General features: G+C 37.0%; 4 protein-coding genes across 4 annotated transcripts; 1 reads left to right on the top strand and 3 right to left on the bottom strand.

Moving 5' to 3' along the window:
- Positions 1 to 34: 34 nt before the first annotated feature.
- LOC103870366 (elongator complex protein 4) lies at positions 35 to 2,632 on the bottom strand. Its single transcript, XM_009148497.3, has 9 exons — positions 2,350 to 2,632; positions 2,034 to 2,217; positions 1,716 to 1,942; positions 1,566 to 1,629; positions 1,350 to 1,497; positions 1,142 to 1,220; positions 844 to 1,003; positions 673 to 764; positions 35 to 429 (listed from the first exon to the last, which is right to left on the bottom strand). The coding sequence occupies exons 2-9, from the start codon at positions 2,167 to 2,169 to the stop codon at positions 262 to 264; spliced, it is 1,074 nt and encodes a 357-aa protein (XP_009146745.1). The 5' UTR covers positions 2,170 to 2,217; positions 2,350 to 2,632; the 3' UTR covers positions 35 to 261.
- A 704-nt stretch (positions 2,633 to 3,336) lies between these two features.
- LOC103870405 (protein ANTAGONIST OF LIKE HETEROCHROMATIN PROTEIN 1-like) lies at positions 3,337 to 4,775 on the bottom strand. Its single transcript, XM_033292732.1, has 3 exons — positions 4,683 to 4,775; positions 3,510 to 4,596; positions 3,337 to 3,407 (listed from the first exon to the last, which is right to left on the bottom strand). Exons 1-3 carry the CDS (start codon positions 4,773 to 4,775, stop codon positions 3,337 to 3,339), a joined length of 1,251 nt encoding a protein of 416 aa, XP_033148623.1.
- Positions 4,776 to 6,771: 1,996 nt separating this feature from the next.
- On the top strand, positions 6,772 to 8,263 carry LOC103870364 (protein yippee-like At3g11230). The gene is made up of 5 exons (XM_009148495.3): positions 6,772 to 7,081; positions 7,486 to 7,529; positions 7,618 to 7,726; positions 7,813 to 7,868; positions 7,956 to 8,263. The coding sequence occupies exons 1-5, from the start codon at positions 6,986 to 6,988 to the stop codon at positions 8,038 to 8,040; spliced, it is 390 nt and encodes a 129-aa protein (XP_009146743.1). The 5' UTR covers positions 6,772 to 6,985; the 3' UTR covers positions 8,041 to 8,263.
- A 66-nt stretch (positions 8,264 to 8,329) lies between these two features.
- On the bottom strand, positions 8,330 to 10,765 carry LOC103870363 (arginyl-tRNA--protein transferase 2). The gene is made up of 6 exons (XM_009148494.3): positions 10,522 to 10,765; positions 10,365 to 10,403; positions 10,135 to 10,285; positions 8,993 to 10,057; positions 8,727 to 8,919; positions 8,330 to 8,630 (listed from the first exon to the last, which is right to left on the bottom strand). Exons 1-6 carry the CDS (start codon positions 10,634 to 10,636, stop codon positions 8,514 to 8,516), a joined length of 1,680 nt encoding a protein of 559 aa, XP_009146742.1. The 5' UTR covers positions 10,637 to 10,765; the 3' UTR covers positions 8,330 to 8,513.
- Positions 10,766 to 15,157: the final 4,392 nt, after the last annotated feature.

Raw genomic sequence — 15,157 nt, 5'->3', positions numbered from 1 at the left:
TCTGTAAATATTTAATTATAATGAACGCTGAGTATATACTTAGCATCTATTATTGGTCGTCAGAGTTTCATGAATATGATAATACACAAATGAAACAAAATAGATTTCAGTTTCTGTAACTCAAAAGACGAATTGTAGATACACTTTTAGCTAATGTGATAACTGTTTCTTCTGACCGAACACTATAATGGCCAGTTTCTGAAGTGAAGTCATTTTAAAAAGCAGCTACGAAGAAAATGAGAAAAAAACTAACTCAGTAACTCAGAAATCGAGTGCTCCGGATTTGGATGATCCAGAGCAGCTCCCAGATGTGCCATACGATGTTCCACTGGATCCGTCTACAGGGGCTTGATTCAGACACTCTAGAGCCAAGAATCTTCTCTTCTTCAAGCTCATTGAGAAGGTCTTTGCCTCTAGAATTACAGGCACCTGTTCCAATTAAACAATTCAAGTAAAAACCATTGTTTTAGGACCAAAGTGAATCCATTTCTTCTACGTTTAATTTCATGCCATTTTCATCTACAGAGAACTTTGGATTATATGAACTTCTGGATAACTTGTTGAGTAGAAATTTGGACTTCATAAGTTTTGGAGTAACTCAAAAGGGCCTTTTGACATAACTGCTAACGGGTTCTGATGTAAGTAACACGTCTACAATGAGATAATTAATACCTGTGTATTGATACGCGCAACTTTGTGTATGTTGAGGAATCCATTTATGTCCTTGTAGCCAGTGAGAAGCTTCTCCAATTCCTTGTCACCATCTGGAAAAAAAGGTGAGGGCACATGTCAGAAACAACGAGGTTAATCTACTAACGAATGAGAAGATCAAGGGGGACAAACCTGGGATCGCTTTGATAGAGAGTAAGGTATCCGCCATGTGCTGCAGTCTTGTTGACGAAGATGGGGAGAGCATGGAAGGCGGGAAAGTAACAATGGCTACCGCATTTGAAACCATCAGCATACTTTTCAGCAATCTTATGAAGGAAAGCATGTCTGATTCCTGTGTTTGACAGAAATAACAAATTAGAAAAAAAACAACAAAATAGAGTATCGAACAACATGACCCTGGTACCAGATATATTGTTGAATTAAAAAAATAGGCTAGAAGGTTATAACGAGCTATTCGACCTTAATTTACCTTATCAGAATACTCACAAAGGGGAGAGCAGAATGACTGGATTGCGATGCGGCCAATGGATGCAATGTTACTGCTGTTTCTGTGGAAATCATCACACAAGTTCTTCAGAATGAAGTATAGGCTTCTTAACAAAGCCAGAAAAAATAATATGGATTTGAAACTAGAGAGGAGTAAATGACCATCAAATAAGAAAGAGATGATACACAACCTCGGAAATTTTGATAAAAAAGTAGCGCAATGGTCCTGAGCAACAGAAAGATCGGAAGAATCTAGCAGACTGACACAATCAATCGGCCGTCCGGCAAGAAACTGCCTCTCCAAGGGCTTTCTCATATCAAAGTCATTGGAGTAATCATCTGATCCATAATTAGATAAAAAGTATTAGCTTTCCACAGAATGATATTAGCCGAGATAACTAGATTACCAATAGAACTCTTCTGGTTTTCCATATACTTCCGATACTGCCAAGCAATCCTCAAGCTCTCTCCCTAAAATATAGACATCCAACTTGTAACTAACTCTTCATGTCATGCCAGGAAGAAAAAAACAAGTAAACAGAACAAGAAAGAAGCACCTGATCAAGGTCTGGGGCAGTAGGCTTATCTTCTTTGGACGATCCAGGATTCGGCAAAGTACCAAGAAACCCTCTAGGATCTTTGGAAGGACTAGCGTAAAGAAGTGGATGGTTGTTAACAAGCCCCTGAGACATAAAAGTCCTCAGGAGATCCATATGATGCGGCGCTTCAGGATCTTCCATCACCATCACTAAACTTCCCAAAGGATACCCACCACCTAGTATCCCTGGAAACAAACAAACGAAAAGACAAATCCTTTTTAGCAACATTCTCTCATCCTCACATGTAGAACTTATAATAAGAAGGAGAAAACTCACTGTCGAGATCACGAATCCCAGTGGATATGAAAGTAGTGCCATTAGGACCGCATTTGAGACCAGGTATTTGAGGGGATGAGGAGACAACTGATATGTTGCGAGAGAAGCTGCTAGTACGAACGTTGGGTGCAGCCATAGCAGAATCAGAGTAATCACAACAAGGAACTCGCTCCACGTTCAAAATCTATCAATCCACAAACCATTGATAAGCTGTTAGGATGATACACGAACAAGTTCAATACTTTTTTTTAATTCATTCAGACATTCCATCGAACATCTACCCTGCAGCTTATACTAGGACCGTACATAGACTCACCAGTAGTTCAGAAGCTCTTTGGGGGCCTCCAGTGACCAACTGAGAGTCAGCGATGAGATTTAACTTGGACGACGAACGAGGGAGAAAGATGCGGTTGCGTCAGTTGCGGGCTCTTGTCGTCTGGTTTCCGAGCTAGTTTGCGGCGGCTTAAGACGGAGATTGGAGAGCCTCTAGTAAAGACTCTCACTGAGGCAGAGGGTTTAGGCTTACTTGTTTGTAATTTTTAATGTATTAGGGGAAATTTGGAAAAACCAAAAACAAATGAATTTTTTTTTTTTGTTAAAAATGTAAAAGATTTATTACTATTTTCAGAATTTTTAGATATAAGTACATAAGAGAGTAAAAACAGAAATGTTAAAATGAAACTAAACAAGAAATTATAATTAAGTTATACTAAAATTAATACAACGATCAAAGCAGAAGACACATCAAAAACTTAAGCCCTGTTCATTTGGTTGCCGCAGGTTTCGGCGGCAGCGGCAGCGTCTGCGTCAGCGGCAGCGGCAGCGTCAATGAGGACAGTTGTTGTTCGTTTCGCAGACGCTGACGCTGCCGCTGACGCAGACGCCGATTATTGTTCGTTTAGAAGACGCAGGAAGTTGAGGTCGACGCTGACGCTGCCGCAGGAAGTAGATTTTTGGGTTGTTCGTTTGACAGACGCTGCGGCTATTTTCGTTTTTTCAGATTTATTTTAAAAATTTTGTAAAATTGTATTTAAATAAATCAAGTGTAGTTTAAATATATTTACATCCATTAAAATATTATGTTTACTTGGTAATAATTTTTTGGTCAATTATACAAATGTAAATTATACAAATGTAATAATTTTTTTTCATACATCATAAGCTAAATTAGAAACAAAATAATACTTCAAAATATTTATCATAAACGAAAGCTAAATATTACATCAAGTCTTACTTAAATATCACATTTAAATGACAATTAAAGTTATAAGCAAAAAAAAAATTAAATCATCAGCTAAAACATTTAATACGGTAAACGACCTCTACCATATTCATTTGTGATGTTATCACGCAAATCTTCCATCGCTCTATCACCTGTCGGCTCATAAACAATATGTCCACCACCACCACCACCACCTCCACCACCACCACCACCTCCACCACCACCATCATCTTCATCATCATCATCATCATCACCTTCTTCTTCATCACCGTCACTAGCAGCTTCTTCTCCTTCTCCATCATCACCATTTTGCCACTGTACAAAATCATGATCTTCCCGATGTGAATCACGTATGAAGTTGTGTAGCGCCATCGTCGCTGTCACCAACTTAATCCACTTGACCAGACCATACTTTGGATGCTTACGATCCAAAATCCTCCATTTTGCTTTCCATACTCCAAATGTCCTCTCAATCACTGATCGTAGACCTGAATGCTTTCGGTTGAATAACTCTCTTGCACTAACTGGTGGTCCTCCTGTAGCAAACTGACCAAGATGATATCGCATATTACGATGTGGACCAAGATACCCTGTCCTGGTCGGATATCCGGAGTCAACTAAATAATACTTTCCAGCAGGAGGATGTGGAAAAGAAGCCTCGTTTCTCGCACAATGAGTCAAGACCTTGGTATCATGTGCTCTACCAGGTACACCGACATATGCATATATGAACTTCATATCGAAGTTACATATAGCAAGAACATTCATTGTAGGATCTTGCTTTCTGCCTCTGTATGCATCTGCATTCTGACTTGGAGGGCGAACCGAGATATGAGTTCCATCAAGTGCTCCAATACAATCTCTGAACTGAGGCCAATACCGATCATCGTTTCTCAAAACAGGACTCACTCTTGCAAACTCACCTTCTTCTGGTTTTAGTGTATCCTCTGCAAACTTGAGAAGAGCACTCAAGACTTCATCAAGCTTTCTTTGTACTGTATCCAACGATCTTTGATACCTTGCAGCAATATCCCTCTTCGTCTTATCTTGACCAACAGTCTCGAGAAACATCGCAACAGATTCCTCAAGGTAGACATGGTGAGACTCTTCCAATCCATATCGCTGAGCTAGCATCTTGCACAAAGCTTCAAACGTCCTTTGATTCATGCGCAGAATGTCGTAACATTGCTGATCAGATTCGTACATAAGTTGCTGAACATAACGCCATCCTGCTCCTCGATCTGTTCTATGACTCAGTCTCTCAGTAATAGCCACATCAAACAAACCAAGTTCATCATCATAATCACCATCTTCATCTTCCAACAACCATCTTTCAAGCATCTACAAAACCATATTGAATAAATCATCATCAGCCAATGCACAAATTCAAGTAAATAAATGTTCAAGATAGAAAAAAGAAACAAGACATGTGATCTGTTGCTGTTAATAAGAAACCGACCAAGACCAATAAGCAAAGACATAGCAAAAACACCAAAACATAAGGGAACTTCATCAGGCATTACAGTGCATCTCTTCGATTGTTTTTAATTTTTTTTATACCAGACTAATTGCAGCAGTAGACAAACTTTAGCTTCAGAGGAGTAAGCAAAATAAGAAAAAAAAAAGAGGCCAAGCAAATGACTGATGTCTAAGAGCAAAAGAATTTGTAGAACAAATAACTAGTAAATAACAACTGCAGGAGAAGTGTAGGATGAAGCAACAACCTCCAATGCATTCTTTATTTGGATAGGATCTGGCAAGAAGCGAAAAGAGATCCCCTCAACTTTTAACAAGTACACCTGTCAACAACAACATCCTCCTCTTCAAACCTCAGGGCAATGAATTCGACATCAAACAAATAATTGTATCTGTCAAATACAGATAATTCGACATCAAACAAATAATTCCTCAAGGTAGACCAGGCAAATACAAATGTATCTGTCAGTTCCAAGCCTAGACTCTAGAGTAGACTCTAGAGCAATGCTTATCATGCAAGTAACCAAGTAAACGAACACGAGACATGAACAAGTCAACACGAGACATGAACAAGTCAACAATCAAACAAGAGCTATGAACAGAGAGAGAACCATAATTAAGCGTAATTAGAGCTACTACGATTCCATTTCACATTAAACAAGGAACGCAACAAAGCTCTTACCTTTGAGATCGAGAGAGAGAGCTCGGAGAAGAGATCGAGAGAGAGCTCGGAGATGGGTTTGCGTCAGAGATCGCGAGAGAGCTCGCTCGAGATGGGTTTGCGTCAGAGATCGAGAGAGAGCTCGGTCAAGATGCGTCGAGACGGAGAGAGCTCGAGATGCGTCGAGACGGAGAGAGCTCGAGATGCGTCGGAGATGGAGAGAGAGCTCCAGATGCGTCTATGGAGGACAAGAGAGAGCTCGAGTTGCGTCAATGGAGGAGTCGAGTTGCGGCTGCGTCGTCAGAAATGGAGATCGAGAGAGATGGAGCTGTGTCGAAATGGAGATCGAGAGAGATACGAGAGCTGCGTCAAACTTCTCCCAAAGATGCGGCAGCGTCAAATTTAGGTTTAGGTTTTTTGTAAATACAAAAAAAATAATAAGGGTAAAATAGTAATTACGTTTTTAGCCGCAGATTTCATGTCGCAACCGCAGGTTTTATCGGCGTCAGCCGCAGGACGCAGCGTTCGGACGCGGCGTCAGACGCAGCTTCCTGCGGCAACGAAACGAACAAGAGTTGACGCAGAATCTTGACGCTGCCGCTGCCGCTGGTACAGGCGGCAACCAAACGAATAGCGCTTTAGTACAATTAGGTTGCCACAAAAGAAAGAACTGCAATTAAAATGAGAATCCGAACCCTGTGAAAATTGGCTTGCCTATTGAATAGTTCTACAAAATTAGATTTAACGAAGAACAGCTCGCAAAAAACTTATTAATGTGCATCTAACACAAACATATACCGAAACCCCAGACTAAGCACATCCCTATAGATAAAAAGTCAACCGTTATTCAGAGAGGAAACATCAAGAGACGCCATACACCATCGAACCTATACAAAAAAAGAAACGAAAAATCAAGCACTACTTCAAGCTAAAGTCGATTGGAAAGAAAAAAAAAGCGAAGAAATAGATGCAGGGGCCAACCGGCACTGCAAGAGCCACCAGATTCAATTTAAGATTTTGTTTTTGGTTATTACAAGTTTGATAAGATTACAAATAAAAAGAAGTAATGTTTAAGAAGTGATTGTTGCTTCGGCGATATAATGTATAAAAAATATTTTCATGGCAGCCCAAATAGTTTTGATAAGAGTAACAGTATAATAATATATTCTTATGTATGTATGATATACTCTCAATTATACATTCGGTCACGTACATTCATTCCATCAATCTAGTAGCAATATGAACACAGAAAAATCAGAAAACATAGAAGTAGCTCTTCATGATAAAAAAAAAATAGTTTTCGCATATTCCCAGGCCATGACTGGGCCAGCTCCACGAGGTGAGCATATTTTTTGAAAAATAAAATAAAAAAAATATATCGTCAAAGTAGAGAACACTGAATTTTCTCCATTTTATTATAGTTTTCTTTCTTTTCACCGAAATTGATAAAATCCTAAAAACGCCGTGGTCCGTGATTAAATGATCGCTTGCATTATACAATTTTATCAATCAGCACAGTCTCGTTGATTTCTATAATAAAGATCGGTTCCTAATTGGATTTTGATCGGTTTCTGGAAGAAGAAGAAAGAAAGGATGGGGAGATTGTTCTTGGTGAATTTGGAAGGCAAGTCTTACAGTTGTAGGCACTGTAAGACTAGTATCGCTCTCTGCGATGATGTCGTCTCCAAGGTTTGCTGCTAAATCTTATTAATCTGGTTTGTTATTGCGATTTATATCACTGATCATCATCATATTATTCAAATTCACTGATTGATTGATTACATAAAATCAGATGATCTAAATTGATCGGTGGAGAATCGGTGTCGTTGCTTGCATTGTATTTTTTTTTTTTGACTATATTGCCTCTTGAATTGATGATCCGATTCTCAAATAGCTCATCATTAGATCAACTTTTTTAAGACTCTTTCTCTCCTATTTGGCTATGTGAATCTTGAGACACTGTCTCAATACACATTTTACTGATTTAATAGGTCTCATCTCGCGTATTAGATGCTAAATGCATTCGACTAGTTCATTCTAAATGCTTTTATGGTTGTATAAAGACTAAAATGTTTGGTTTGGGTTTTTAACAGTCGTTTCAATCCCGCCATGGGAAAGCTTACCTCTTCAGTAAGGTGTAAGTTTTTCTACTTCAGAGTTTGGTTTCGCGGGTGAGTTTATGCATGTTTACTAGTAGTGGATTTTTTTTTTGTGTGTGTGGACAGAGCAAATGTGTATGCTGGGAAGAAGGAAGATAGGATGATGATGACGGGTATGCACACCGTTGTTGATATTTACTGCGTCAAATGCGGCTCTTATGTTGGATGGAGATATGTAAGATTAAAACCATCCACGTCTTCCTTGGCTAATCTCTAATGTTTCTTGGTAATCAAACCTTTTGTTTGTTTTTTTTAATTCAGGAGTTTGCTTTTGAGAAGAACCAAAAGTACAAGGAAGGCAAATCTGTTCTCGAAAGGTCTGTAGTGCCCTGATTCATCTTAATCCCTGGTTTGGTTTTTGTTGGAGTTGAGATGATGTATTTGTTTCGTATTCATTTTGACAGGTACAAGGTCTGCGGACCAGATGGGAACAACTACTGGGTGGCGGCTCAAGAAGTTGAAGCCGGAGATAGTGATACTGATGAATGAGTGAATGAAATGATATTGCTTCATCATCTCAATAATTCACCATATCTGATTTGTACATTCTATCCTCCTTCCTTCGATTATTCTTTTTATGTCTTTTTTCTCTTTATGTGAACCATCTTTATCTTCCATTAGTACAAACTTCTTCAGAGATCAATTGGTTTGTGTTGCAACTACTTGTGGAACACATACAATTATAATGTATCTCATTATCTTATCTGTCAAAGCGTTTTCATCTCTAAAGTTCTTTACTACATGAATAAGCTTGGATTCATTCCTAGTCTTGACACAATTAGCCAAACTCACTTTGGTTTAAAGCATAGTTCCATTCTATAATCATATTGTTTCACTTTGTTTTACTGAGAAAACATGACAAGACGGAGAAACATGACAACACTGAGATTCAGTGATATAGTATCACTGTTATTAATGTTACAAAAGAGCATTAACTGATCTGAACCAAGCTTAGCTTAGTGTTACTGTAGTTCATACACCATTCTCTCCGAGAGCTCAGCTCCCACGACTTTCCGGTAACTGATAAACATCGGTTCCAGTTGTTTACGAACTGCCATGTTTATGATCCGTAGTAAATCCTTCAAAAAACAATTTTTAACAAAGATTCAGAACTTGATGATCTGGTAAGAAACAGGAGCGGCTGCGGAGTAGTGAACTAGTGATAGGGGTATTACCTTGTACCGAAGCCTAGCTCCATTAAGACTGATAAGGATATTGGCAATGTCAATGCCGTTTCTACTAGAATCAGAATCTGTGTCTTCATCAGAGTTGTTCATTTCTAGTGTTTCAGACGCCTTAGTGAAATCAGACAAGACAGAATACGGCTTTTTATCAAGTAGAGGCTTAGCTACTTCAAATGGAACCCATCTGAAAACAAAAATACAAGATCTCTCTCTCTCAGAAGTGACAACAAGTAAGAGGAGTTTAGTAGTAAACTTACTGGTAACGGAGAGGACATAGAAGCTCGGAAGGACGATAAGCTGCTTTATATCTCATCTTGTTGCAAGAATGTATATAGTAACCAAGATAGTAATACTCAAGAGCAGAGCAATGAGCTTGGTTCTGTTTCACCCAATCGATCTCTTGGAGAGCAGAGTAGTTTCCAAGAGACAAGGAAGCAAGATCCGGATCCCAGAATAGGTATTTACTAGACAAACATTTGGGAAGAATGTCGATTACTCCCACAGCTATAAGACGTCCATCAACTCTGTATTGTTGATGGTAAGAACCAAAGCCACAAGGAGGAACGTTTTCATCATCATCATCACCATCACTTGAAGGGAGAACTTCGATCAACGGAGTGTCTACCAAAAACCTTTTGTACGAAGTTTTAGAGATGCTTTCTGGCTCATCGTTATGAACTCTAAGTTGATAACGTTTGTATAACTCATACTCCTCTGGATCAAAACTTGACCTTTTCAAATGTATCTCCAGCTTCTTCTTTCTTACCTGAAGGCTGTTAGAAGAAGACTTTGTAGTTGTTGTAGCGGAGGGGAGGCTTTCACCTTGATCTCTCTCTGAGGAAGTGACTTGTGTAGCTGAAAAGAAGTTGATATGGCCTTTGCAGACCTTAATAACCAAGCCAGGGAACTCTCCCACCTTGTTCATTTCACTTAACAACTTCTCAGAAACAGTCTCTGCGCTGTTGCTTCCTTCTCCTTTCTGAGATGTTTGTGTTTGTTTTATAGCAGCTACAATTGGAAAAGCAATGTTGCTGGTGTACAAGAGTTCTTCTGACCCTTCAGCTAGCTTCTTCCTTTTAGCAGAGAGAACTTTCTTCACCGAAGATTTTGGAATCTGAATATTAGAAGGAAACTCCCCACTGTGTATGCATCTTTCTACCGCATTATCAATTAGTTCAGACAAATCTTTCATGACTGGTTCCACTTCATTGTTTTGTTCTCTTTTACCAGAACCAAGTAACTTTCTCACCGGCTCTGAAACTTCCACATCTTGATCTTCCGCTCGCTCTCTCGGCTTCAGATCTAGCTCACCGTCCAAGAACCTTTATATACAGCATCACAGAAACAGTGATTGATCCAGAGGAAAAAAAAGAAAAGTGTGCATCTAAAAATACAATACCTTTCTAGTCTTCTACGCACTCGCTGCTGCTCCTTAGATGGAACAAAATCACTAGCTCTCAAGCGGATAGTATAAGAAGGGCAACAAGTTTTAGCCATCTCAGGTTTGTAAAGGTAACAGCCAGATCGTCTCCATCCACGGTCAAGAAGACCTACTCAGATAAGAATCAAAACGATAAAATAATAATTCAAAACTAAATCATCATAAAAATCAAAACTTTATTTTCAAACCTTGATAATCATGAACAGTGAGTCTCTCTGTCCACAAACCTGCATTGGAGATAGATACATAGTTATCAATGAATAAGCTAGAAACATAAGCAAAGGTCGCATCTTTATCGATCAGATCATCGTTGTAAGTATCAAATTGAATGGAGAGGCGACGAACCGTGAGAGATGCTGGAGCTCGTAGGGGATTTACAGTAGCCGCAAGTGGATGTATTGCGCCCACAATCAGCGACGATACTCTCTCCACCACGGCTGCTACTCGCCTTCGACGACATGATGATCGGAGAGGTTCCGATACAATTAAACCCGATGAGAGTCAACGGCGCTGATAACCCTTTAAAGCTCTTCCCGGAGAAGAAGAATTGGAAGAAGATGGTTTGTTTCTCCCAGGAAATAATAATGGGTCAACGCCGTGTGATTTTTACCAATGTAAAACGACAAGAAGTTTCCTTCGTTGTTGAGAAAACGTCACGCGTGTTTGACTGTTTTCTATCATTTGTGTATAGAAATAGAATACACACAAGAACTGAAATAAATATCCCCTATATATTATTAAGATTTGTAACCTTAATTTTGTACTAATTAAAAAGAAACTTTGTTTGGGTGCCACTCAATTATAATATTAATTTAGCTTATATGACAGATTAAGAATCAATTGAAAAAATGTTGGTCCAAATTCAATTACTAGGAAACATTGTATTAACCCAAAATATAAGAAGTGTGTATTTTTTTCTTTAAATAAAAGCTACGGAATTACCTAATATGATTAACATATATATGGCAATTAATGACTATGGGTAATAAAGATTTGATAATAATTTTTGAATCCTTCATCATTTTATTTAATTTTATATTATTAAAAAAATTAAACAATCACATTTTTAATTTTTTTTAAATGACTTTAAATTACAAAAATGAAAAACCTTATATGTTATATTTTAAATTTATTAAAATAATTTTAAATTACAAAAATGAAGAAACATGACTTGTTCACTTTTTTTCAAGAATGTGTTCGGTGGAAAAAAATAAGGTTTTTGTGTCATAATTTGCTTAATTTCCAATCCGATCAACTCATGATATATTAATTATATTTTAGTTTCACAATTTTAATAAAAACTGATCCGGTCCATCGGAAAAAAAAATATAATAACAACAAAAAAACATTGTATATGTATAAATAAAATGATCACATATTTAAAAAAGTTTATCGATAATGTATATAAATAAAGGGATTTTTGCAAAATTGACCTATAACTTAAAGTCAAAAACAAAACTAACCTCCTTTTTTTTTGAAAATTGGTTTTGCCCTATTCACCCCACAAGTTAATATAATTTACGAAAATGCCATCCATTTTTTTTTTATTTTTTTTTTCGAAAATGACATTTTTACTCTCTCACCCTCATCATCTTCAAGTAATTACAAGATTGCCATTGTCATCAATACCACAACCACCATGAACAACCAATTTGAAGCTCTTAATGCTCCTAAAATCGATTTACCCTTCTTCTTTTTCCATTCTTGTGACCTAAACACAACATATCTCTCACTTTCTCTCCACAATGAGCTAAAAAAACTCAAGATTTTGATTCTAAAATTTTTATGGTTCATAGAGTCATAGAAGCTAACGATTATGGGTGGGTGACTTCCGTTTGTGATTCTGTGTGCTTGGAGAAGCCTTATGTATGCTAAGGAACTTATCTCACTAATTTAAGGTATGACATCGAGTTTTTTTCCAGATCTGTTCGTCAGACGACTTACTTGGGAAGTCGTCTGGCTGTAGACGACTTACCTTTCAGTCGTCTGGCTGTAGACGACTTACCTGGAAGTCGTCTGGTCAACGCAGAGGTTATTTTTGCAATTGACTTTGAAATCTGTAACCTGAGACGACTGAAAGTTAAGTCGTCTACTATTGTTTGGTTTCAAAAAAAATTCCAAAGAACCTAGACGACTTACATTTCAGTCGTCATAGGTTAGTTTTGTATTTGACTGGATAATTTCAGAAGTTTGACTTCCCCAGACGACTTACATTTCAGTCGTCTGGCGAAAATTAAAATAATAATATTTTTTTTAAAGTAAACGACTTACAATTAAGTAGTCATAGGTTAGTTTTGCAATTGAAAAAAAAACTTCAAGATTTAATTATACACAGACGACTTATAATTCAGTCGTCCACCAGACGACTTAATTGTAAGTCGTCCAGGATTTTTTTCCGAGATTCTGGTCAAACCTCGTAAATCCTGGACGACTTACATTTCAGTCGTCTCGTGGACGACTGAATTATAAGTCGTCTGTATATAATTAAATCTTGAAGTTTTTTTTTTCAATTGCAAAACTAACCTATGACGACTTAACTTTAAGTCGTCTACTTTTAAAACAATATTATTATTTTAATTTTCACTAGACGACTGAAACGTAAGTCGTCCAAAAAGTCAAACTTCTGAAATAATCCAGTCAAATGCAAAACTAACCTCTGACGACTGAAATGTAAGTCGTCTAGCTTTTTTGGAGTTTTTTTTTTAACCAAACAATAGTAGACGACTTAACTTTCAGTCGTCCGAAATAACAGATTTCAAAGTCAATTGCAAAAATAACCTCTGCGTTGACCAGACGACATATAGTTTAGTCGTCTAGACAACTTAGATTGAAGTCGTCCGCGTCTTCTCCACTAGTTTTTAAGTCTTCTACGTTAGTTTATGAATAACTTGTATTTTTAAGAGTGATAAGTAACTTCAAGATATGTAAAACTCATATTTACAAAATATGTTCTCTCCCTTAGTTTTACTAAATTTGACTAAGTTTTTCAATGCAAACTTATAAAAAATATGATATGCTTTGACTAGTTACTATTGTTTGTTTCCATCTCTTACCAACATTCTTGTTTATTAAGATGAGAAAAGGGCCATTGGAGTTTATTATTGCATATGAGAAATCCAAAGATAAGAAAAAGGCTACTGAAGTCTATTATTTCATTGATTTGTAAATGTGTAAACACATTGTTAGCACATTTAATACATCTTGGAAAACATTATTACTGATTTTACAAAAAATTCACAACTAAAAGAGTATACATGCAATTCATAAAACAGATCACAAACAAAACTATTATAGATCATTCATCTACAAAGACAAGCTTGGATTCCACTTGAGTAGACAAGACCAGACAACTTTTAAGAAGTTCAGACGACTTCTAAGAAGTCCAGACGACTTCCAGGAAGTTCAGACGACTTTGCCAGAAGACTTTTAGGAAGTTCAGACGACTTCCAGACGACTTTACAGGAAGTCCAGACGACTTTTAGGAAGTCCAGACGACTTCCAGACGACTTCCAGATGACTTCCAGACGACTAACAAGTAAGTCGTCCCAGAAGTTTTTCAGATCTGAAAAACCTGCATATTAAATCCAGATCTGAAAAACCTGCATATTCAAAAACGTTCAAATGGCTTAAAAACAGAAAAAAATGAGTGGAAGATTATATAAATCTACCTTTACAGAACACACAAAAATACATATCTAAAAATAATAGATCTACCTTTAAATTAGTGGAAGATGAGTACCAAATAATTAAAAACCTGCAAAAAAAAAATAGATTAGTAACAAAGACATGAGACAAAATTGAAAAATTCATATAAAGTTTGGTGTTTTCAAGTCAAAGAGATTAGAGTGGGTTTGGAGAGTTTTAGTTTGGGAAAAAAGTAAGAACTTTATACAACAAGAAGTTACCAAATGAAGAAAAATCAGACATAAGAACTTACCAAAACGCTCAGAAAAATCCAGACGACTTCCTGGAAGTCCAGACGACTTCCTGGAAGTCCAGACGACTTCCTGGAAGTCCAGACGACTTCCTGGAAGTCCAGACGACTTCCAGGAAGTCCAGACGACTTCCTGGAAGTCCAGACGACTTTGTCAGAAGACTTCCAGATGACTTCCAGACGACTTCCAGACGACTAACAGGTAAGTCGTCCCAGAAGTCTTCCAGATCTGAAAAACCTGCACATCAAATCCAGATCTGAAAAACCTGCATATTCAAAAACGTTCAAATGACTTAAAAATAGAGAAAATGAGTGGAAGATTAGATAAATCTACATTTATAGAACACACAAAAATACATATCTAAAATTAATAGATCTACCTCTAAATTAGTGGAAGATGAGTACCATTTGATTAAAAACCTGCAAAAGAGATAAATTAATAAGAAATACATGAGACAAAACTGAAAAATTCATATAAAGTTTGGTGTTTTCAAGTCAAAGAGATTAAAGAGAGGTTGGAGAGTTTTAGAATGATGAACATTACATTTTTGTTGCAGCCATTTGAGAGGAGGAGAGAGAATGTGTAAATTTTTCTTTATATAGGGAGACAAAAAATCCAATTAGATTAAATATTTTTGACTCAGACGACTTCCTGGACGACTTACATTTCAGTCGTCTGGTGAAGAAATTAAAACAAACGACTTACATGTAAGTCGTCCAGAAGAGTTTAATATTTTTAGCGGGAAATTAAATATTTTTAGCGGGAAACTAAAATAGAAAACTTTCCAGACGACTTACAAGTAAGTCGTCTGGACGACTGAAATATACGTCGTCCGGGTAAATTATTTAACAGACGACTGAAATATAAGTCGTCCACACCCTAAACATAACCCCTAAACTTAATTATCTAATTAAACACTTCATAAAACTAAATCAAACTTGAAAAGTGTTTACTATACACAGAAATAAACACATATAGGTGAAAACTAATTTTTGAAAAAAACATTTTAGTTTTCCAAAATCTAACCCTAACAATACATACAATAC

Source organism: Brassica rapa, chromosome A05 (assembly GCF_000309985.2).
Source record: "Brassica rapa cultivar Chiifu-401-42 chromosome A05, CAAS_Brap_v3.01, whole genome shotgun sequence".
NCBI lineage: Eukaryota > Viridiplantae > Streptophyta > Magnoliopsida > Brassicales > Brassicaceae > Brassica > Brassica rapa.
The sequence above is the reverse complement of the archived record's forward strand: the minus strand, read 5'-3'. Positions and strand labels throughout refer to the sequence as shown.

Coding starts and splice junctions, on each gene's coding strand:
- LOC103870366 (XM_009148497.3), bottom strand. CDS start 2,169: ATGGCTGCACCCAACGTTCGTACTAGCAGCTTCTCTCGCAACATATCA. Junction 1,221..1,349: donor TTTTTATCAAAATTTCCGAG/GTTGTGTATCAT, acceptor TGATTTCCACAG/AAACAGCAGTAACATTGCAT. Junction 430..672: donor TTGCGCGTATCAATACACAG/GTATTAATTATC, acceptor TAATTGGAACAG/GTGCCTGTAATTCTAGAGGC.
- LOC103870405 (XM_033292732.1), bottom strand. CDS start 4,775: ATGCCTGATGAAGTTCCCTTATGTTTTGGTGTTTTTGCTATGTCTTTG. Junction 4,597..4,682: donor TTAACAGCAACAGATCACAT/GTCTTGTTTCTT, acceptor ATGGTTTTGTAG/ATGCTTGAAAGATGGTTGTT. Junction 3,408..3,509: donor TGACGGTGATGAAGAAGAAG/GTGATGATGATG, acceptor ATGAGCCGACAG/GTGATAGAGCGATGGAAGAT.
- LOC103870364 (XM_009148495.3), top strand. CDS start 6,986: ATGGGGAGATTGTTCTTGGTGAATTTGGAAGGCAAGTCTTACAGTTGT. Junction 7,727..7,812: donor CTTATGTTGGATGGAGATAT/GTAAGATTAAAA, acceptor TTTTTAATTCAG/GAGTTTGCTTTTGAGAAGAA. Junction 7,869..7,955: donor GGCAAATCTGTTCTCGAAAG/GTCTGTAGTGCC, acceptor TCATTTTGACAG/GTACAAGGTCTGCGGACCAG.
- LOC103870363 (XM_009148494.3), bottom strand. CDS start 10,636: ATGTCGTCGAAGGCGAGTAGCAGCCGTGGTGGAGAGAGTATCGTCGCT. Junction 10,058..10,134: donor GTGCGTAGAAGACTAGAAAG/GTATTGTATTTT, acceptor CTGTATATAAAG/GTTCTTGGACGGTGAGCTAG. Junction 8,631..8,726: donor GAGCTAGGCTTCGGTACAAG/GTAATACCCCTA, acceptor TGTTTTTTGAAG/GATTTACTACGGATCATAAA.